This window comes from Centroberyx affinis, unplaced genomic scaffold, assembly GCF_046629955.1.
Source record: "Centroberyx affinis isolate AG114_WGS23_722 - 3 ecotype Tasmania unplaced genomic scaffold, CSIRO-AGI_Caff_v1 ptg002074l_1, whole genome shotgun sequence".
Taxonomy (NCBI): domain Eukaryota; kingdom Metazoa; phylum Chordata; class Actinopteri; order Beryciformes; family Berycidae; genus Centroberyx; species Centroberyx affinis.
Window position 1 is genome coordinate 176857 of NW_027280404.1, and position 22144 is coordinate 199000.

The 22144-nt window shown below is 43.1% G+C and overlaps 1 protein-coding gene across 1 annotated transcript; it reads right to left on the reverse strand.

Annotated features, from left to right (window-relative positions):
- Positions 1-1525: 1525 nt before the first annotated feature.
- Positions 1526-14696, reverse strand: LOC139654302 (guanine deaminase-like). Its single transcript, XM_071531407.1, has 12 exons — positions 14525-14696; positions 12500-12587; positions 5607-5712; positions 4960-4987; positions 4571-4678; positions 3461-3568; positions 3241-3338; positions 2977-3044; positions 2371-2517; positions 1872-1990; positions 1737-1764; positions 1526-1599 (listed from the first exon to the last, which is right to left on the reverse strand). The coding sequence occupies exons 1-12, from the start codon at positions 14684-14686 to the stop codon at positions 1526-1528; spliced, it is 1134 nt and encodes a 377-aa protein (XP_071387508.1). The 5' UTR covers positions 14687-14696.
- Positions 14697-22144: the final 7448 nt, after the last annotated feature.

The following is a 22144-nucleotide window of genomic DNA, read 5'->3' on the forward strand; positions in this document are numbered from 1 at the left end:
TAACATTCTCATTTTAGTTAATGCAATATACAAGTTTACAACTGGAACTCCTTTCTCCAGGAAGACAGGTAGGTTTGCTACAAGCCGTAAAACATAGTGCAGAGGTTGCTTGTTTTGTTTCTCATCTGTCAGTGTGTATATTGTTAAAAAGTGGACTACTTTTATTGTGTAAATGTATTATCGATGCCTACTGTTAAATACTAATATCAATGTTAATGCTCATGACTCACTGGCTAGTCCTATTTCATCTCGAAGAACACAGAGACACACACGTATACAAAACCTACTCACACATACAGGATGTCTGCATTAAGTGGTTGACCTTCAGCAAGAACACAAATTTCCATTGAGTACAATGTATTTGATAGCTACTTGGGGAAAGGTAATATCATGAGTCTCCATAGTTTTACTGTACTGAGCATTTTTGCAATATGACGGAGCGTGTACTGCAGTACTACTGCTTTGAGTTATAACAGAAATAAGTGGAGTCGAGTGAATACAACATGTGTTGTAACCCTTATATAATAAACATCATGTGCCTTTGTAATTTTGAACAATTTCACACAGGCTGCTCTGCCATTTGAATGGAGTGTACAGTGTAAAAAACTGAAGTTATGAAAAAAAAATCTGTTATGAATATGACTGAAGTCCACTGATTCTAATGCATTTTACTGCTACTAGAGCATGAAAATGGCATCATCAAACCCATGCAGATTTAATCAGGTCAGGGGCTGTGACCACACTGAGCGAAACTCTTTTTAGTCAACAGAGGAGTCCAATATGAATGGGTTTCTTGAATCAAAAACTGAATGTGATACAAATATAATAGAAGCCAATGGAGTCACTTGACTACAACATATCTTATAGTTATCAACATATGTACCTTAGTTCAGCTTCAAGTGTAATATTTGAACTGAGTTCCTAGAGTAGTTATAGAGTAAAAACTGTTTGAGTAAATAGAATGAAAATTTATGAAACTCTAACGCAATGAAGGAGTCGAGTATGAGTATCATGAACTGAGAGGATGTAACGAGGCTAGTTACTCTGCATGTTTTGGCGCAGGAATGTGTTTTTAGCACAAAAAGGATGAACAAGTGGCACGTTAGCAACAATTTATCTGGAATAGCTAAAGTGCAAGTGCTGTTTTCAGAGCGTGCACTTCCCTAATTTCCTAACTTCCAGTTAATAAGCACATTAATTACAAACATTTGAAAAAGATTGACCTGAGCTCAACTGATCCCAGTCTTGTGTGACCCTCATGCAAACCTCATAAATAGCTTATGGCTTATGGCTTTAACTGCAAAACATTTATGGTGATAATTAATTTTCCACTTCTTCATTTAGCTTTAAAAAATAATAGTGCATTTCCAATAGCAACAGTGCACATATGTTTCAGATACATTTCAATCATTATAAATCCTGTTCTTGCTGAATTTGCTGGAGCAGTAAATCTGCTATTAGGTCAGCATTCAGGCTTTGAAAAGGTTGAAGGTTTGCGGGAGAGAGGACGATAAGGCAACAGAGTTTACTCTGCAGTATCTGTGAACGGTACCACCTTCCTCCCGGCCACATACACTTCTACTATGTTGCGGTCATCACCTGCCACAGAGGAAGGAACAGGAGTGAGAAGAGTTGATAAAAATAAAGGCGATATAAATGGTCGGTGGCACATGATAATATGAAAGGTCTGGGAAAACAAAACAGTTTCAGTGAGCAGCAGAGAAATGGACACTCACCCAAATTCAAGAACTTCTCCAAAAGAATCTGAAAGGAAAATGATGACAAATGAGACAGTTGAAAGGTAGAAGGAGGTGTTCTATGAGTGCAGTGCGTGTGTGTGTGTGTGTGTGTGTGTGTGCACCACTACCTACCTCTGGCCCCTCACACTGGATCAGGTCGATGGGTCCGCCAGGTGCAGCAACATTCACCCTCAGGGCATCAAAGTCTTTGCCCACTTCAAAGTTCCCTGTCTGGTCATCCATGGACAGAGCTGGAGACAAGACAGAGACCCAGAGAAACTGTGGGATTTGCTGTCTTCCTGTAAAACTGCAGTCAGTCACTATTAAAGGTGTCACTTTCCACAGCTACTGATGTATCGCCTCAGTAGATTCATCACATTTTACATTTAATGCATTTAGAATGAGTGGGTAGAGGTTCAGTGTCTTGCTCAAGGACATTTGTTGATGGACCCTTTGGTTAATACAGGGATTGAACCTCGGACCTTTGGACTACAAGATGTTTCTGTAACCACTTAGCCACCCTACATGACTTTTAATGGTAAGTAAATGGGAGAGATTCCTAATTGTAATGGCACTAACAGTAATGATGTGAAGTGATGTTACAGAGTGACTAGCTGGTCTGGTGTCCTACCTTGGCTGCCTCCCAATGTGGCCAGCCTGAAAACCTCCTCAAAGGTGAGTGTGTGGTAGTCTGGGTCCTGGATGGTCAAGACTTTGGATGTGTCCAGGGTTTTCCTCACGGCGTCCAGCATGGAGGCAGAGTAGCCCCCCGCCACGTCTGACGCAGGACCACACACAGGGACCAGAAGGGTGAAAGTCACACACACACACATACACACATGCATGCATACACACACAGGTGCTTATACAGCAAAAAAAAAAAGTTACACACCCTTCCAAATTTTTTAAATTTTTACTGCCTTGAGAATGAAAACCGATTTCATCAAGCCCTTTTCTCTTTCATTTGGATAAAGTAACCAGAAAAATCCAAGTAAAGAAAAAGGCAAATCATGTCTGACAATGTGTTGAAAATTTAAAACAAAAAAAAACTTGATTGTGATAAGTCTTGTCCAATTTAAGACAATAAGGGTGTGTAGATTTTTGATATCAACTGTGTGCGTGTGGACACAGAAAACTCCACATATCCACAAGTCCCCTTGTCTATAGAACATTATACATTTTGTGCTGTCATGACATTATAATTTATTTTAAATTTAATGTGTTGCTTTGTTCCCACCTGTTCCTAGCCCCAGCTTCACATTATGGCTCATAACCTTACGGACGTTCAACATCCCACTGCACAACCTGGAGAGAGGAAGAGAGGGAGGGGGAGAGAGAGAGAGAGAGCGAGAGAGAGAGATCTTTGCATTTTGAGTCAAACCCTTTTCTGATGTAAAATCTGTCTCCTACAGCTACTTCGGCCTGTGTTCATGGCATTTGGTCACATATATACAGTATATATATTATATGTACAGAGAAACTATCAGTAACAGAGACTTACGAGATGTTGGAGTTGGGACAGTGAGACAAGGAGGCTCCTGTCTCTCTGAACCGGATCAACTCTTCATCACTGAGGTGGCAGCCATGGGCCATCACTGTCTGTGAATCATCACCATCATCGTCATCATTATGAATAACAATATGAACCACGTTCACCTTGCAGGAATGTGTGTGTGCATGCAAGCATGTATACTTTGAATGTGAATGTGATGTGTCCTAACCTTGTTAGTGAGCAGGTTGTATTTGTGGTAGACGTCTGTGTAGGACTCTGATTCAGGAAACAGCTCCTTGACTACATTCACCTCTTCAATGGTCTCACTGATGTGGCTCTGGGGAAAGCAAACAGTGGCAAGTTAGACACGAGGGCCCTTATGAATCAATGGTGCATGGCGCAAAGTGCAGTCAACCACACATGCGCACACAGGGTGTGACGTCTGATGTTTGGTATTTTTTGGCACCTGCAACGCAGTTGGAAATGGGGTGGGGATTAGGAGGAACACATTATCAGTAGTTGTGGTAGGAGCTGACATCATCATGAACAATCAAATCACCTCTTTTCCTTCACTCTAAAAGCAGTGTGCTCTGCGCCACGGTGCAATGACAATTTGGTGATGGAGAGAACAGTCCAGACTGGATCTGTCACAAAAGCTTCTCCCAAGAGGAAACTGACGTCCTTGTGCACAAGGTGCAGAATTGCCACAAGTTAATACACAGCACCTTAAATGAAATTAGCTTGGGAGGGGAAAACACATTTGGTTACCATGTTGCTCTGGTCCTACGAGAACCATTGCCCAATGTAGGAAACGTTCAATGATATTAGGTGAAGCCAAACAGAAGTTGGTGGCGAACCGCAGGGACAGTTTGGCTACAGGATGGGGACATCCACCATGACTGGCCTGACATCTGACGAAAATGCCCTGTCATGCGCTTTGTGCCGTCACAAAAATAGAGCCCTAGGTCACTTCATAGGTCAAAGGTCTGTGAGTGCTACCTGAATGCATAAATCAGCAAAGGGCATTTAATGCTCATGACCAGATGATTGAAGCTGTCTGTGAATCTGGAATAGCTAAGTATGACCATAATTTTTGAGGAAATCTGTAGCATGGAAATAAATACTGGAATGTGGCAGTGTGATCAGTGTGTTCATATGCCAAATGCCATTCTACCATACTGCCATTTCCTCTACTGTGGCAAAGCTTTCTGCTATTGAAAACTGTATGTGTGCATATTTATTTCTTTGTTCCAAAACCCCATAGGTCCAACACTATATGGTCTCCATCACAACAGTTCCCTATGGACATTGCCTGGTTTGGTTGCCATAGTGAACTCACCTGAATGTGCAGGTTGTTATTCTTGGCAATCGCTCCCAGTTTCTCTAGCAAGTCTCCTGAGCAGGACAGAGCAAAGCGAGGAGTCACCACTGGCTTCACTAGAGGGTACTGCCAGAAACCATGGAGAGACAGGAGGGAAGAGAGGAATGATAGAGGCTTTGCAAATAAAAGCACAACAAAACATGGCAGGCCTGCCTTGGATTGTCCTCTCATATTTTTTAACTGTCCTACTGACCTACTTATTGCACAGCATCAAAAAAATAAAGATCAAGAGGCAACAACTGTGATAAGTTTGTAAAACGATGATATTTCAAATCAAAAGAATATCATGTTGTCAGCTTGTCACTGAGTGGCGGATTGGTAAAGGCTTCATAGACCAAGAATCTTACCTTCTTGTTCAAGAGCTCTGCAATGAACCTTGAGGGCACAAAATAATGATTATAAACAAACTCCACAACTGGGTCTGCCCCATAAAAAAATTAAAATACTGACAGCATTTACAACAATCAAAACTTCCATTAAAACTAGGCCACCAATCTATTTATGAAGGGGTTGTCTGCAGGGACTCAAGGTTGGAAAGAGGTTTACTGCAGGTTCTATGTATAAAATGGATCTGCACACAGTTTTCTCAACAATGCTTATGAGAGGCAAACTTCACTTCATCAGATGCACATTCTCTGCAATGTGCATATGCATATTTAAAAGGGAAATGCATGTGAGGTGTGTTGGATAGTGAAGGTAGGCTAGTGCAAAAAAATGTTTGCCATTGTCTTTTCACTCCAGTGTAGGCCACTTGATAAGGCCCAGAACTCTACTGTTGAGTGATCTACTGTTAATGTGATGAAAGAGTTACAGAGATGTTTTGGAAGGCAACAAATAAGCTTTATATTCTGTTTGGAACTGTTTGAGCCACCATTGATTTCAATGTAATTTCACCATATCACCTATGCACATAGAGCCTACACATGCACAAAGCTATTCCAATCCACTGATACCCAAGGATATGCTAAAGATATAGTCTATAGTTGATACCCACCGACAGGTTTCCTCCTCTGACTCCTGCCTGGTCTCTTTGTAATGCTTCACAGCATTGTTCCTGTCCATACACACCTTGCCCACCAAGGCACGCTGTCCAAAGTCATCTACAACAACAAAGATAACCCGAGAGAGCTTTATTGGTGAGATAATCATTTGGTGTTGGCAAGTACACTGTGTATTGGCACAATATTCAGTTGCGTGGTACAGGTTACAGTATAATAAGTAAGTAAGTAGTTTATTTATATAGCACCTTTCACAGAGCAAAGTCCCAAAGTGCTTCACAAGAGTAAAATAGTTACAATAAGACCAGAAAACAGTAAGAAACAGTAAGACATAAAAACACACAGAGGCAAAACAAAGGTCAGTCTGAACAGATGAGTCTTTAGCTGCTTTTTTTGGCTGGACCGCAACAGCGGGGCCAGCCTTATAAACGCAAATGTCTGTCACTCACTGACTGACTGACTGAGTGATCAAGTTACACCATTGGTCGGCCGTGGCATGTGGCACATCATAGGATCAAAGAGCCAGAAATTTACGTTTCGTTTTCTCTGCCATCTTGTTTCTCCGCTGAGATCGGGAGTCCGTTTCTCCCACACAGTAAGCAGGCTGACCAGTATCATGCATGTAAGCTGAAGCTAACTGAAGCTAAAGTAGAATATATACAATTATATCATATCACCGTTTATTTCGATGCATATGCGCGAGCTGAGTCCACCTGACAGCCCTCTGTTCTGTCGGCGGAGAGAGAGACACAGACAAGCATGGAGGTTTCATCATGCCGAGGGCTTATTTCCGACCTTCCCGAAATTTCCCGGGGCCACGGTTCTGGCCAGTGCCGATAGCTGGGCACTGATTTGTTCCCGGTGTTCTGGCCAAGATTTCGGCGGGGGTCCCGACACCGATGCATCACCGGGTGTCCGGCGACCAGCGTTTTCGGCACCGATGGGTACCAGAGCGACTGGCGCTTGGATCGGGAGGCTCAATGCGGGCCGTGGGCGCGGTGGAGAGGACAGTGGTGGCGAGAGGAGACGGGACGCGCTGGAACGGATATCAGTATGGGTGTATGGACTATTATTCTGTATTAGCAGTCTACAGCGGAGTTAGTTACACCATGGGTCGGCCGTGGCACGTAGCACACCCATACACGGTCCAGCCATATACTAGGTTTTGACCTAGTGTTGCTGAAAGTGTCAACAAAGTCAGAGCCTTAAAGGTAATGGTGAGTATAAAATCTGCTCTCCTTCCAAATATAACACAGACTCTGAACTGGGACACTACTCTAAAAACAGAGGGAGGAATTCTTGGTGTATACTATATCATGTGTGACTGTGCTAGGTTCTGGAGGACGGGGGAGTGGGGTTACATATGGAATATAATATAAGGTCAGAAATAAGTACCATGGTCATAAACATGGGGCTAAAGAGCCTAACAATTTTGAAAATCAAAACAAAACAAGACTTAAAACCTCAAGTTCAAGCTAATTTATTTATATAGCCCTTCATCACAAGCATGTTTCAAAAGACTTTATAGAGAATGAGGCTATACCTACACCTCACTTCCTTAAAGATCACATAAAACAAATTCATGAAATCCTCTAGTACCAATAACTGCTTGATGATGATACTGTTTTGGAAAGAGTAAGCTCTTTTTCTACATGTCCTTTTTATATCAATGAGTGCCCACGGACATGCAGAGTGTCACAGTAATTCAATACTTCATACTTGATTTCTCTGTAGGGTCAAAGGTCAGATCATTATTATTCCATAATGAACCAGCAGCCTTTGCCCTATAACAAACCTAATCAACCTTTATCTTTATGACATCAGCTGTGTTGATGTCAGCCTGTCCTTCATATCTTCTGCTAGCATACCATTTGCATGTCAGTTCCTCAACTTTAGCTTTGGCCAAACCACACTGTCACTCACAAGTCACATACATAGAGTCTTATATACACAAATACACACAGACATACCATGCACACATCACATACACCTATCCACACACACACACACACACACACACACACACACACACACACACCACCCGAACAGACTCTCATACACATGCAGACATGAAGTCATCATCTCCCTATCAGCCCAGATACACATCTGGGCTGATACCATCTATATTTGCTCCTGTCCTAGTGCAGTATGCCAGCCAAGCCTCTGCTAAATGTATGGACCAATAAATACATGTGTATGTGTTTCCTCATGACATGAAACGTTTTATGCACATGCAGAGGATGGACAAAAAGTACATCAAAATGTATCTTGTTACAAATTACATGTACTATTTCAACAAGTCCAAAATATGCTTAGTGGTCACTTTGTTAGATACACCTCTCCGATGGGCCAAATGGTTCCCTCTTCCAGACAGTGAGCCATGTATTACGTAATAAAGAATAAGTAAAGCATGCAGACAGGGGCGATAGGTTCAGTTACTGTGTGACTAAATGTTATAATTGGCAAGATGTGTGTTTTAAGTGACTTTGAACATGGTGTGATGGTTGGCGTCAGATCCAGTACATTCCAGCATCTCAGAAAGCGCCGACCCTCTGGGATTTTGTCAAGTGTTTACCAAGGATGGTACAATGAACAAAACACATCCAATCAGCTGCAGTCCTGAGAGTGAAAACACCTCATTGATGACAGAGGTCAGAGGAGAATGGCAAGACTCGTTAAAGCTAACAGGCGGTCCACAATTATGCAAATAACAGCCTACAGTGATGTGCAGAAGGAAAGCACGACTTGCTGAACCTTGAAGCAGATGGGCTACAGCACAGCCAGCTTCCACTCCTGTCAGCTAAAAACATGACCACCAAAATAACTGAATAGTTAGAAATTGCCACATGGTCTAAGGAATCCTGGTTTCTGTTGCAACATGCTAATGGAAGGATCAGAATTTGGCATAAATAGCGTGAATCCATGGATCCATCCTGCCCGGTGGTATGGTAGTGGTGTAATGGTGTGGAGAATTTTATCAGTCTACACTTTGTCAAATGGAAACTTCCAGCATGATGATGTGCCATCATCTCAAGACAGGTCCAGGAACATCACAGTGACGTTAGTTTACTCCACTGGCCTGCACAGTCCCCAAATCTCAATCAGCACCTTTGGAATGTGATATTCACAGTATGAATATGCCACCAAACAATCTGCAGGAACTGTGTGATGCTATCTAGTCAAAATGAACCAAGATCTCTGTGGAACGTTTCCAGCACCTTGTTGAATCCATGCCTCAAAGAACTCAGGCTGTTCTGGAGGCAAAAGAGGTGTGCTTAATAAAGTGACCTCTGAGTGTGGTAAGGTAAATGTGGGAAAAAATGTGCACATTCCCCAAGGTACAGCTGGTAAATGTGCACATTTGAGTGTCACAGTAGCGCGAGGCTCTCTCACAGTCCTGTCTCTACGTTTTGTTATGGGTACGACTCTTTACTTTTGCTAAGCACGTAAGACGTTGCTGTGTTGAAGCCTATGTATTGATGTAGTCTGGACAAGAAATTGATACGTGATTGATTTTATATTTTAGCCCAATGGTGGATGCACTAGCCTGCACAACTCATGTCCATACATGTGTAAAAAGATGTGGATGTGCAAAACATGCTTGCCTCTCAAACAGGCCTGCGATTTTAAAGAATCTAGCATAACATACCTCCATGAGTTATGTTCCAGGACTGTGAGAGCCTCGTGCTACAGTGACCAGCATTTTCAAGTCACATTGACCAGGAAATGTACACATCTGTGACATTTACGTTGGGAAATGTGTACATTTACAAACTCTGTGGTTAATGTGCACAATTAGTTGGTAAATAGATACCTTTACCATTTTTCCACATTTAACGTATGTGTGTGTGTGTGTGTGTGTGTGTGTGTGTGTGTGTGTGTGTGTGCCTAACTCACATTTGGCAGTGGAGTCACAGTTTATGAGCGGTTAGATAATATCCATAGTGGCCATAAAATAGTGAGCAACATACTTTCTTTAAGGTTTTGGTGTTTCTCGAGATGGTGTCTTTTGTAATACAGACATGTACAGATATCCACACACACGTGCACACACGTACACGTGCACACACAGACGAACACTCATGGATAAACAACACAGTTTTCTACAAAATGGGCAGACGGCTCCTCAGAACAGGGCAAAGGTGAGGGTTCAATGACTGATAACACAAAATGTCTGTGCAAAGCTGCCAGTGCCAGTGTTCAATTTAGCGTGACTGTATCATTGCACATTTATGTGTGTGTTCAGTATTACATAACCAAACACCTAGATGACAAGGAGAAGGCCTATTGGAGGACAAAAAAAAGGGTGTTGCTGACAGATTTGAGACTACAAATGAAAACTGAACTATTCTGCTTCCCACAGAGTTTAGAAAACTGATTAGAACATTGTTAATATTTCTGTGCAGGAACAAACAAGAAACAGAAACGAGTTTCACTTACTGAGCTTAGTCTTGCCATCTGCCCTTCTGGTGGATACATTTCTGTCATGGTATTCGCCACAGTCACGAACAAGTAAATGGGACCCTTGTGTCACATTCAGGGCTGCTGCTATGCTTATAGCAGCGATTATACAGCTTCTACACAAGATAGAATCACTGATTTACATCTAAGGACATTTTATTCACCCTCTATCACTCAGTATGTTGTATAGGCCTAAATACTTTTCTGCTAAACCATGCATCTTGAGGACATGCGTGGTCCAGTTTATGTCGGCTACTAGCTAAAAAAAAAAGACTGAGACCCAGACTTTCAGCAGCTGGAAGTATTCCCATTACTTTGAATTGATTTCAGTCGAGGGTCAAAGAACATTATGGTCCGTTGTAAACTTTGTGTGGTAGCAAAAAGCTTTTTCCACAAGGAAACACACAACATCCAGTTTATCAAAGCATCTGATATGCGTCACAGCAATGTGAAACTCCATCTACTGCCAACGATGAATGTACTCTGACCAGTAGTACCAGTACACGTAGTGCCCACGACGTCAGGAGGATGGGATTGAGACCCTCAACCAGTTCTCAAAAACATTCACATGAAGCACAATACCCCGACCCTATAGCGCGCCACTGGAGCGGCTGTTCAGTTTAGGAAGTTTGATGCTCAGCCCCAGAAGGAACAGACTCTCTGACAACAGGTTTGAGAAGCTTCTCCTTATGAGATACAAACGCTGTTTCACTTCTGAACAGTAGGCCTAGCTCAATAGGTCAGTGGAGAAATAATGAATCAAATGTTGTGAAGCTGCATACAACTGATATAGGCAGTGTGGTTTTAGGTCTAACAACATTTTATGTTTTATAAACTGTTAAAAACTCCCAAGTTGCTGCTCTCATGGGGGTATATGGGGGTATATAACTGAAGCTTAAAGATATTGATGATTTGTTAATGTTACGGCCGTGGCCGTACCCCCAGAAGATTCCCTAGTGTTTCCAGTGCTCCCCTGTCTGTCTCTCTCTCTGTCTATGTTTTGTTTGTGTGTGTATTGGCGTGGGCGTGGTCTCCCTTCCTCGTTCTCCTGGCTCCCGGCTCTGCTCATCCTGCACACCTATCTGCAATCGGTTCATCACCTCTCCCAGTCTGCTCACCTGCCCCTCATCAGCTCGTCTGCCTGCAGTATATCAACCCCGGCTCTTCAACCATTCTTCGCCAGATTGTTGTTTCAACCTCAGTGGTAGATATGCTTCCAGGCCAATGTAGTTTGAACTCCTAGTGATTTTGTCTCTTCATGTTTCATGTAACTAACCAGCCTCTCTTGTGTCATCACCCACCTGCCTGTCTTCCTGCTTGTTTCCCTGCCTGCCTGCTAGCAACCTCCTAGCCTCCAAGCTCCCCCTGCCTGCCACGCTTCCCCTCATCCCACGCTCACGCCAAGCCCCGCTCCTCCTCACCATCACTCACCCCTGCTGCAACCGGATTCCCATTCCCTGCCATCAGCCCCTCATCCAGATCCTCCTTTACAATAAAACCTTTTTCTTACCAACACCACTCTGTCAGTGTCCTGCGTTTGGGTCCCTCCTGTGTTCGTAACAGTTAAATTATGTCCTTCGCCTTTGGCTCTATTGGCTGGATATGTTGCTGATTTCTTCATGTCATTGTTTTTCCCTTGAGCCACTCTTCAGGGAAAAATGGAGCAGTTGTGCCGCGCTGTTAGGGCCAGTTCACATGCCGTGTCTTTTGCGTGCTCAAATCCATTCATTTCAATGGGGGCGCGCGGCAGACGCACGCAAACGTGAGGCTGATGTGGTTGTGACGCACCTTTTTTTTTTTTTTTTTACCGCGACCATGGTGCACTGAGATAAAAACATCTCAACCTTTTGGTTGTAACAGAAAGTAATGTAACGAATAATGTAACTAATTACTGCTCCGGTTGAGTAATTAGTAAAGTAATGTGATTTAAATGGGTAATAAGTAAAGAGTAATTGATTACATTCTCCAAGTGACTTACCCAACACTGCTTACAACACTCTGACATTACTGATACTTACTTAATTTACTTACTTAATTTAATGCTTTGTTTTTTTTCAGAAAGCTTTTACCAGCCAAGGATTTGAACAGGCAACTTCCTGGTCACAAGACTACCACCACCCTGGCTCTCCTAATCCATTTTATTATGGCCTATAATAAGACTGTCTCATTAACATGTGCCAGTACCTACAAATGGATTATGGCTTCTCACAAACTGGATACAGAAGGTGACTCAGTTTTTATGTATGACAACCTCCAGTAGACCAGACCAGGGTTTCTCAACTTCCAACACATGACAGATAGTTAAACACTGAGGGGTCCATGCTTTAAAATACAAAGATTAAAGTCAAAAGGTGTGTGTGTGTGTGTGTGTGAGAGAGAGAGAGAGAGAGAGAGAGAGAGAAAGAGAGAGAGACGTGGGATTCCTTACTTGCAATCTGGCCCAGCAGGAGAGAGGCATCTGTGTGTATGGTAGCAAAGTAACATGCAGTGGTTGTTCCATTCATCAGAGTCCTTTTCTGAAATACAAAGAGATCACATTACAGGATGAAGGCCCCATTCACACAGTCTTCTTCTGTCTATACATTGTTATACCACTATATTGTTCACACCCATCTCAAACCACAGACCGTGTGACAATGAAGAGGGATTTTACTGCATTTTCCACTCTGGACACAATGACTTGCAATCCAGAAATATGATACACAACTACATCTGCCTGTGAAACCAGACAACCCTGCTAGCCTTGTAACTCGTTATCAGAGCCTCACTGATATCAAATCTGATTGATATTGTACTTTTAAATTGTTTTATGTTTTATAGATACACTTATGTACTCAGGTCTCTCTTGAAAATGAGATCTCGATCTCAAGGTGACTTACCTGATTAAATAAAGGTTTATATATATATATAAGTGCTGGATGTCTCAGAACCTTTTGCATCTAAATGAGAGCAAGTGTGATGGTGGATAATTTGGCCACCAGACATGATGAGTTTGGTTCAGGAGGACCTGGATTTTGACGTTTTGAAGCACAAGTGAAGAATTGAAGAATGTTGCATGGTCGTGTTTTTTCCCAATTCAGAAATTGTAGCTGTTTTGAGAAATGTAGCTTTTATTTCCTCTCAATTGGACTATTGTAACTTACAATATCTCTGGTAGTATCATAAAGCTCTTTAACATTTGCATTTGGTTCAGAGCGCAGCTGCTTAACAGGCATTAAGAATTGAGAACTTGTTGATTGATTGTAAGACTTTATTGATCACCTACAAACAAATACATGGTTTAGCCCCACCCACCATTTCCAAGCTCATACAGTATACCCTCAGATCCACAAATATAGCTCTCCACTCAGTTCCCAAATCCAGACTGCATTCAAAGGGAGACCGAGAATTTGCAGTTAGAGCCCATAAATTTTGGAATGACTTGCCACTGGATATAAAGTTGGCCAAGTCTGTAACATGGTTTAAAGAATTTTTGTAAAGAGTTTTTGGCCATTCGTAGCGCTAGTGGGCAAAGTGGGTCCCTGTACAACAACAAAAACACTTTTCATGTGGTTTTCAAGAACATGCAGAAGGAAGTACAAGACGTCACGAGCACGGAGGCCCGTGCACTGTTACAGGTGAGGTTAATAGGTGCAAGCACCTATTCAATTATAACCAGTTTCCGTTTACATGGAAAACTCCATTGTTCATCTTTAAGCAATGAATGTAAAAAATATGGATTTACGTCCTTTTTAAAGACCTATTTTTACAACAATTTTACTTCTCGACTTTTTTATATATAACATTATTGTTCTTATGTCTCCACTAGTCTTATATTGCCTTCTAGACTTTTATTTATTCTATACTATTGTTTTTATCGTTCTTACTGTGGTATCTGCTCTCATATTGTTTCCAGTGTTTTCCTATTCTCTGCTGCTTTACTTGTTATGTTTGGCTGAGAAGCACTTTGATTGGCTTGGAAAAGTGCACATAAATAAAGTTTATTATTATTACTATTACATTATAATTATAATTATTATTATTATTATTATTATTATTATTATCACCAGGGCATGGTACTATTATTGTTCCCATGCCAGTGACCATAGTTGCATCAACAGCATTACAATGAAACTAGTGATTAACCGGCACTGAATTAGTAATAAAATGGCAGTAACAAATGTAGAATATGCATCTATAATAAAAATATGCATGAGTATCTATGACCGACTGTTAGCTATACAGTTTGTGCTGAGGCAGCTCACTGGACCTCAAAAATATTACAACAAGTGCAGTAGACTGGATGACACACCACCATCAAACCCTATAAACCAGTAGAAAAAGTGGGTTTACACACCCGGCTTCTACGAGACCTTTAGCCAAAGGAAGAATGTGCATGTCGTCTATTAGTTATAGAAGTAGAGTACCAAAGTTACATCTGATGATGCTGCCTCATCCACTGTCACTAACTTACCACGACTCGTGTGTAGACCCTGTGGGCAAACTCCAAGTCCTTGAAGTGTGACTCTACAGGAAAGGTGTAGGTGTTGAGCCACTGCAGTAAGGGCAAGTCCAAGGCTGTGCCAGCGTAGCTGTACTGGGATGCATGGATGTGTGTGTCCACCATTCCTGGCATGAAGAACTCACTGCAGTGCGGCAAGTCATGAAAATGGTTTTAAGATAACTGTTTCTTATGGCCTATTTAAGAAATGAGCTGTGTATTATGATAAACAGACAAGTATGCACACTTTATATAAGGTAATGTAGTGTATAGATGTAGGTACAGATCATAATATCATCGCTGATGCGCAAAAGCCCAAAACAAATCAACAGAAGATTTGTTTTAATTTGTGTTAATGTATGACAAATTTTGTTGCTGCGTGACTAATGTCAAGAATACCAAATTATAGTCTTACTCTCTGACTGATTCAAGTCATTAAGCCTCATATACTGGAAATAGATATTGTAAAATGCTCTGTATCCAGTAATTAAATCATGTTCTACTCACTGCTGTGCTAGTTGAGTGACTTCAGATGGGTTGAATCCAAAGCTTCGAGACAGCTTGTCCAGCTCCAGGCCTTTTCCAATGAAGGCAATCTGATGATGGAATGAAAGTCAGCAAGAACTTTTTGGAATAAAAGATGGTTATGCAAAACCATAACTTAATAGTTGTCAGGACTACTGCTCTCCCAGGATCTGGAGAGAGGAGAGGAATCAGCAGTGAGTGTAAAACCTCGCTGTGAGCAGGCTGCTTGAAGCCTGAGGCTGGAAAACCTCGCACATTTCTACTTAACTAGGCTGTCGATTTGTTACAGGAGCAGTTGTGTGCAGAGAGAGCAGCTCTGAAAAGTGTTGCTGCAAGCAGCTTTTGACTTGAGCTTGTGGCTTTTCCTCATCATTAATCATCAGGAGCTGCGAAGACAAATGGTTTCTTGTGGCGTTTTACATTCATGTATTAAAACCTCTTACAGCTAGTGTAAATTATGAGGTCCCGGAACATCAAGTGGTCGATGTTCCCACGAGTCGGACTCGGTCTGGGGGGAAAAGGTTCCGGAACATATCAAGACAACAAGTGCATTGGAGGCACGGTGGTGCTCAGTGCAGCCATATAGCTTACTGTAGACAGATCCTGTGCCAGATCCTCGCGGTTAAGCACTGCTTGTCCTGTATGTGTGGGTTGCACCTATGACGGTTGAACCACAATTTTTGCCATATTCAGCTCATTACTAACCAGGCACTTTCCACATATTTCATTGTTGGTAACTACAGAATCTTTTTTGTTTTTCATTTGACATGAAGTTTAAATAATATAAAAATGCCATTTGACAATTGTCTCCAAGGTATGCAAAGATTTGTGAAACTGGTTTAGCTTGGAGACGACAAGTGGGCTGATATATAACTGTTTTACCCCTTTTAAATGTGGTAGCCTTACACCACAGGACCTTCACCTAAGCGTTTTATGCCAAGCTGTGCAAACTTTTACCTGTCGACCAAGGTTTACGTGTAGCTAATAATGAGCTAAGGCACAGTCCAATAAATTAGTCAAATTATAGATAAACATATAGGTCCGTGATTATGCTTTTCTGATTCAGAAAATAGGGTTAGCAACAAGCAACAATAATCAAATACTACTACTACCCTACTGCTGCTACTACTACTAGTAGTACTATTACTAATAATAATAATAATTATAATCATAATCATAATAATTTTCTGTCTGACTACCTTCCCCTCTGTATCCACTCCCAGCAGCGCATCCTCCAGGACTTGCAGCGCTGTGTTCTGGGTCGAGTGGACAAATGTTCCCCTGTAGACGCGCGCAGCGGCCGGGCTGGATCCCTTGGAGCTTGCCATCCCTTTGCTGTATGATCAGTCCGAGTCAAATAAAGTGTGATATGTGCTACACCAGCGACAGCGCACCGGGCTTTTATCCCGTGCTCGGGAACAGACAGTGAGCACTGATCTCCACGGAGGACGCACGGCTCCACCTGGAAAGACAGCCCACAGCCAATGAGCGCACTAGGAATGATCGGGGGCGGGCAACAGGGTTTGGATACATGGGCGTCAAGGAAAGGAAAGGTATGGGCAGTCATCGCGTTGTTGTGTGTTTTGTCGTCTTAATGGAGAGAAGTAGATGAAATGTAAATGTAAAGAAAATGTAGTAGAAATCCTTCTCACAGCGACCAAATACCACATCAGTTACCACTCATTGCACCATTTACCGGAGAGAGGGGGATAGGAGAAATACAGGCACATGGTATCCCCAAAATAAAGGAAACACACACACATACACACACAAAAGTTTCTCCTGGGCGGTTCTGTGGTTCTGGTGTGATGAATGAGTCCACTCCAAATAGCATCTGGGACAACTGACCAACACATTATCTTCATCACGCACTTCTGTCTTTATGAGAGAACTGTCTCCCAGGAGGACAGTCCTTCAGTCAGTCAGGAGTGGTGTATGACAGTGGTTCCAAAACTGGAGACTAAAAGACTGGGCACTCCACCTTTTTGACACAGCATACATGTACACTATGTACATATGTATGTATGTAAGTTTGGACACACCTGATTGAATGTATTATGTTTTTCATTCCTTAAAGCCATTTTGATCTAAAGGCTTATGCTTAAATGCTTGAAATTTTTTCTTAGACAAATATAAATAGTGAAGGTGATGCCAATGTATGGATATCTTTCCAAAACCTTTGCCTTTAAAGACTCTAAAATATAAGATAGTTTTGATATATTTAACACTTTTTTGGTCACTGCATTATTCCGTTTGTGTTATTTCAGTTTTGATGTCTTTACTATTATTCTAAAATGTGAAAAATAGTAAAAACAAAGAAAAATGGGTGTCCAAACTTTTGACTGGTAGTGAGTGTATCTAGATAGATAGATAGATAGATCATGGAATAGCAGTTAGGGAGGGGAGGGGTCGTTTGAACAGGAAATTCTGTTCTTTCTGCTTTTCAAGTCTGACGAGAGCAAGTAAACTGCTCTCTGAGCGGAGGCCTTACCATATAGTCCTACTGGTGTGATCATTGTGTAATGCGATCCATCCACAACTTTTTGGCCCTCACGGAGACCTGGATCATACCTGAAAATAGTGCCACCCCAGCAGCCCTCTCTGCTGCTGATTCTTTTTCTCACACCCCCAGAGGCTCTGGCCGTGGGGGAGGCACTGGACTCCTCATTTCACCCAAGTGGACCTACACTGTCACTCCTCTTTCACACCTCTCAATATCCTCTTTTGAATTCCATGCTGTTTCAGTATCTCTACCTATCAAGCTCAACATTGTGGTAATCTACCGCCCCCCTGGTCAGCTTGGTGACTTTCATGATGAGATGGATGTCCTCCTCTCCTTCTTTCCTGAGGATGGCACTCCACTCATTCTTCTGGGTGACTTCAACATCCAGCCGGAGAAATTACAATCTCTGGCCTTCCTTAACTTTTTCTCTTCCTTTGACCTCTCCCTCTCTCAATCTCCCACGACTCACAAGGCAGGGAACCTGCTTGACTTGATCTTCACCAGATCATGCTGCGCCTCCAACCTTACTGTTACCCCTCTTCCTGTATCTGACCATCACTTTATAACCTTCTCCCTTCCCATCTCACCCCCCACTTCCCACTCAACATCCACTCACACTATCACCACCCGACGCAACCTAAAAACTCTCTCACCTACCTCGCTCTCTTCTGCTGTCCTTTCCTCGCTTCCCTCAGCCGAGCAGTTCTCTCTCCTGTCCACTGAGGAGGCCTCCACTACTCTTCTATCCTCTCTTTCCTCCTCTCTTGACCCTCTCTCTGCCCACTAACTACTAAACCAGCTCGATCCTCTCCACCCGCTCCTTGGCTGTCTGAATCTCTGCAAACTCATAGAACAGAGCTTTGGGCAGCTGAGAGGAAATGGAGAAAATCGCAGCGCCCTGACGATCTCGCTGCCTACCACCTTCTCTCCAACTTCACCTCTGCTGTGTCAACAGCAAAGATTTCGTTCTTCATGACTGAAATCCAGTCTTCTGCCTCCAACCCCAGTAAACTGTTTTCCACCTTCTCCTCCCTCCTCAACCCACCCTCCCCTCCCCCTCCCTCTTCCCTCTCAGCTGATGATTTTGTCATCTACTTTGCTACGAAGGTGGATGACATCAGCTGTTCCTTCCATCATCCAACCACTATCAACACTACTCCAAACCTGCTTCTCTGCCCCTTGTCCCTGGGCTTGCTTCCTTCTCTACCCTCTCCCCAGAAGATGTCCTCACACTTGCCCCCTTGATCCTATCCCTTCCACTCTTCTCCAAACCATCTCCACCGACATCACTCCCTTCCTCACTACCCTTATCAATTCTCTCTGTCCTCAGGCCTTGTTCCGGCTGCTCTAAAGACTGCCAGAGTCAAGCCTCTTCTTAAGAAACCCTCCCTTGACCCTGCTGCTATCCAGAACTACAGACCTGTATCTCTTCTCTTATTTCTATCCAAAACCCTTGAGCAAGCAGTTTCTAACCAACTTTCTCTCTATCTCTCCCAGAATGACCTCCTGGACCCTCTTCAATCCGGTTTCAAGGCTTCTCACTCTACTGAGACTGCACTCCTTGCTGTCACAGAGGCCCTGCACACTGCCAGGGCTTCATCCCTCTCCTCTGTCATTGTCCTCCTTGACTTGTCTGCTGCTTTTGATACAGTTGAGCACCAAATCCTTCTCTCCATCCTATCTGAACTGGGAATTATCACTGGATCTGCACACTCCTGGTTCGCATCGTATCTATCTAACTGTTCTTACCAGGTCTCATGGAGGGGATCTCTGTCCAGACCCTGCACTCTTAACACCGGTGTCCCTCAGGGCTCAGTCCTGGGGCCCATGCTATTCTCTCTCTATACTACATCCCTCGGCCATGTGATCTCCTCTCATGGCGTCTCCTATCACTGCTATGCCGACGACATTCAACTCTACCTCTCCTTCCCCCCCTCAGATAGACAAATTGATGGACGCATCTCTGCATGTCTCAAGGACATCAGTGCTTGGATGTCTGTGCACCACCTCAAACTCAATCTTGAAAAGATGGAGCTACTCTTTCTCCCAGGGAAAGACTGCCCTCTCACAGACCTCTCCATCTCCATTGACAACACTAGTGTGTTACTCTCTCAGACTGCCAAGAACCTCGGGGTGATCCTGGACAACCAGCTGTCCTGCTCTGCCTACATTGCAGTGACAACCCGCTCCTGTAGGTTCTCCCTCTACAACATCTGCAAAATTCGACCGTTCCTTACGAGGGAAGCGGCACAACTCCTGGTCCAGGCACTTGTCATCTCCCGCCTGGACTAGGCTACTGCAACGTTCTTCTGGCCGGGCTACCTGCCTCTGCCATCAGACCTTTACAGCACATTCAGAAAGCTGCAGCCCGTCTGGTGTTCAACCAACCATAATTCTCTCACGTCACTCCCCTCTTCCGATCGCTTCACTGGCTTCCCATCTCTGCCCGCATCAAATTCAAGACACTGGTACTCACCTACAGAGCAGTACATCAGACTGCCCCTCCCTATCTGCAATCTATGGTCAGGTTCCAAACCCTGCCTCGTTCACGCCGCTCCTCCACCTTTGCAGGTCGCCTCGCCCCTCCATCGCTACATGGGCTCAGAAGTCGCTCATCCCGGTCGTGACTCTTCTCATCCCTGGCGCCACAATGGTTGAACGAGCTCCCCCCTTCTGTCAGCATGGCCGAATCACTGCCCATCTTTCGGCGGAGACTAAAGACACATCTCTTCAGGTTACACCTGGACCCCTCTTGAACTAACCTATCTTCTTACCCTTCTTAAACTTAAAAAATAAATCAATAAATACATTTCAATGAATGCTACTTATTCCTATTAAAAGTCTTAGCTGATGAAGACTGTGATGCACAGTTGGTTTCAATACTGTTGACAAAATGTACTATTGTAAGTCGCTTTGGACAAAAGCGTCTGCTAAATGACATAATGTAACGTAATATTTGATGTATAGAACACAATTTCGCAACTAAACCTATTTACGTTCATCCTCTTTTCATTTCCTGGCCTCACCCAAACTGTTCAGCATAATCTGCAACATCAGCAATCCGCAATAAGCAACATAATTCTAGACTACAAACTTTCTGTCTTTCCAAATATATCATTGATCTCTTGGTTAATAAAATAGCTCTAACTGCAGCTGAAACCGCAGACTAGAGCTACAGGCTCTAATGAGTTTCAGTTATGCACCTTCAAGTTTTGTTGTTGTTTTTTTTGGTGAATATTTTTTGCCACAAAGTAATTTCACACCTAGTAATTAAAGCCACGCTCACAAAGCATAAAAGTGCATAGTTTAGTGAGCCAAGAGCCCTGACTGTGGCACGTTATTGTATATTATTTAACAAAAGCTACAGAATGTTGCTGTATTCAGAATGGAATGCAGCTGTTGCTTGGTTTGTAACCATAAATATGTAGTGAACAAATGCCATGGGGCTGTACTGAATCTGTTATTTGCTTTCATTCCGCTTAGAAGACATGCGGTCATTAATTAAAATGTCAACTACAACTATACAGCACAAAGGCGACTGAGGCAGTGTCAGGCTGTCAAACACAAACACTAAATTGACTTTGAAATACCTCCCAGTGATAAGTCTCTTAACTTCCTGCCCACCAACCCTACACTGCAACGCCTGGCCTGTCAATATTATGAATACACAGTAAGGTAATAGCTGCCAACACCAGTGGTGTTCAAGTAGTTGTTAATTGCTGAGTGGCTTGCTCCACACCTGGATACTTAAATTGAACTAATTGCATATTGAAACCAGTACACATTTTGATTGCAGTGTAGAATCGTCTGTTTTTATCTCAGCTTGGTTTAGTAGAGCACTTGTTGTTGGGATCTAGCAGCACTTGATGAGCTATTTGTTTGTTACTGTGCCATCTTTCGGTTTTGGTTAAGTCTGTTTTTAATTTGAAAGTGTTTGGTTTGGTGCTGACTAGTTTAGGTGAAAATCATCTCCACCGACATCACTCCCTTCCTCACTGCCCTTATCAATTCCTCTCTGTCCTCAGGCCTTGTTCCGGCTGCTCTAAAGACTGCCAGAGTCAAGCCTCTTCTTAAGCGACCCTGCCTTGACCCTGCTGCGATCCAGAACTACAGACCTGTATCTCTTATCTCCTTTCTAACCAAAACCCTTGAGCGAGCAGTTTCTAACCAACTATCTATCTCTCCCAGAATGACCTCCTGGACCCTCTTTAATCCGGTTTCAAGGCTTCTCACTCTACTGAGACTGCACTCCTTGCTGTCACAGAGGCCCTGCACACTGCCAGGGCTTCATCCCTCTTCTCTGTCGTTGTCCTCCTTGACTTGTCTGCTGCTTTTGACACAGCTGACCATCAAATCTCCGCATGTCTCAAAGACATCAGTGCTTGGATGTCTGTGCACCACCTCAAGCTCAACCTTGACAAGACAGAGCTATTCTTTCTCCCAGGGAAAGATTTCCCTCTCTCAGACCTCTCCATCTCCACTGACAACACCACTGTGTTGCCCTCTTAGACTGCCAAGAACCTCGGGGTGACCCTGGACAACCAGCTGTCCTGCTCTGCCTACAT

Excerpts from the sequence above, each read along its gene's own strand:
- LOC139654302 (XM_071531407.1), bottom strand. The coding sequence starts at position 14,686 with ATGCCAGGAATGGTGGACACACACATCCATGCATCCCAGTACAGCTAC. Across the intron at positions 4,679-4,959 it reads CAGAGCTCTTGAACAAGAAG|TACCCTCTAGTGAAGCCAGT; the intron begins GTAAGATTCTTG and ends GGTTTCTGGCAG. Across the intron at positions 1,600-1,736 it reads GGAGAAGTTCTTGAATTTGG|GTGATGACCGCAACATAGTA; the intron begins GTGAGTGTCCAT and ends CCTCTGTGGCAG.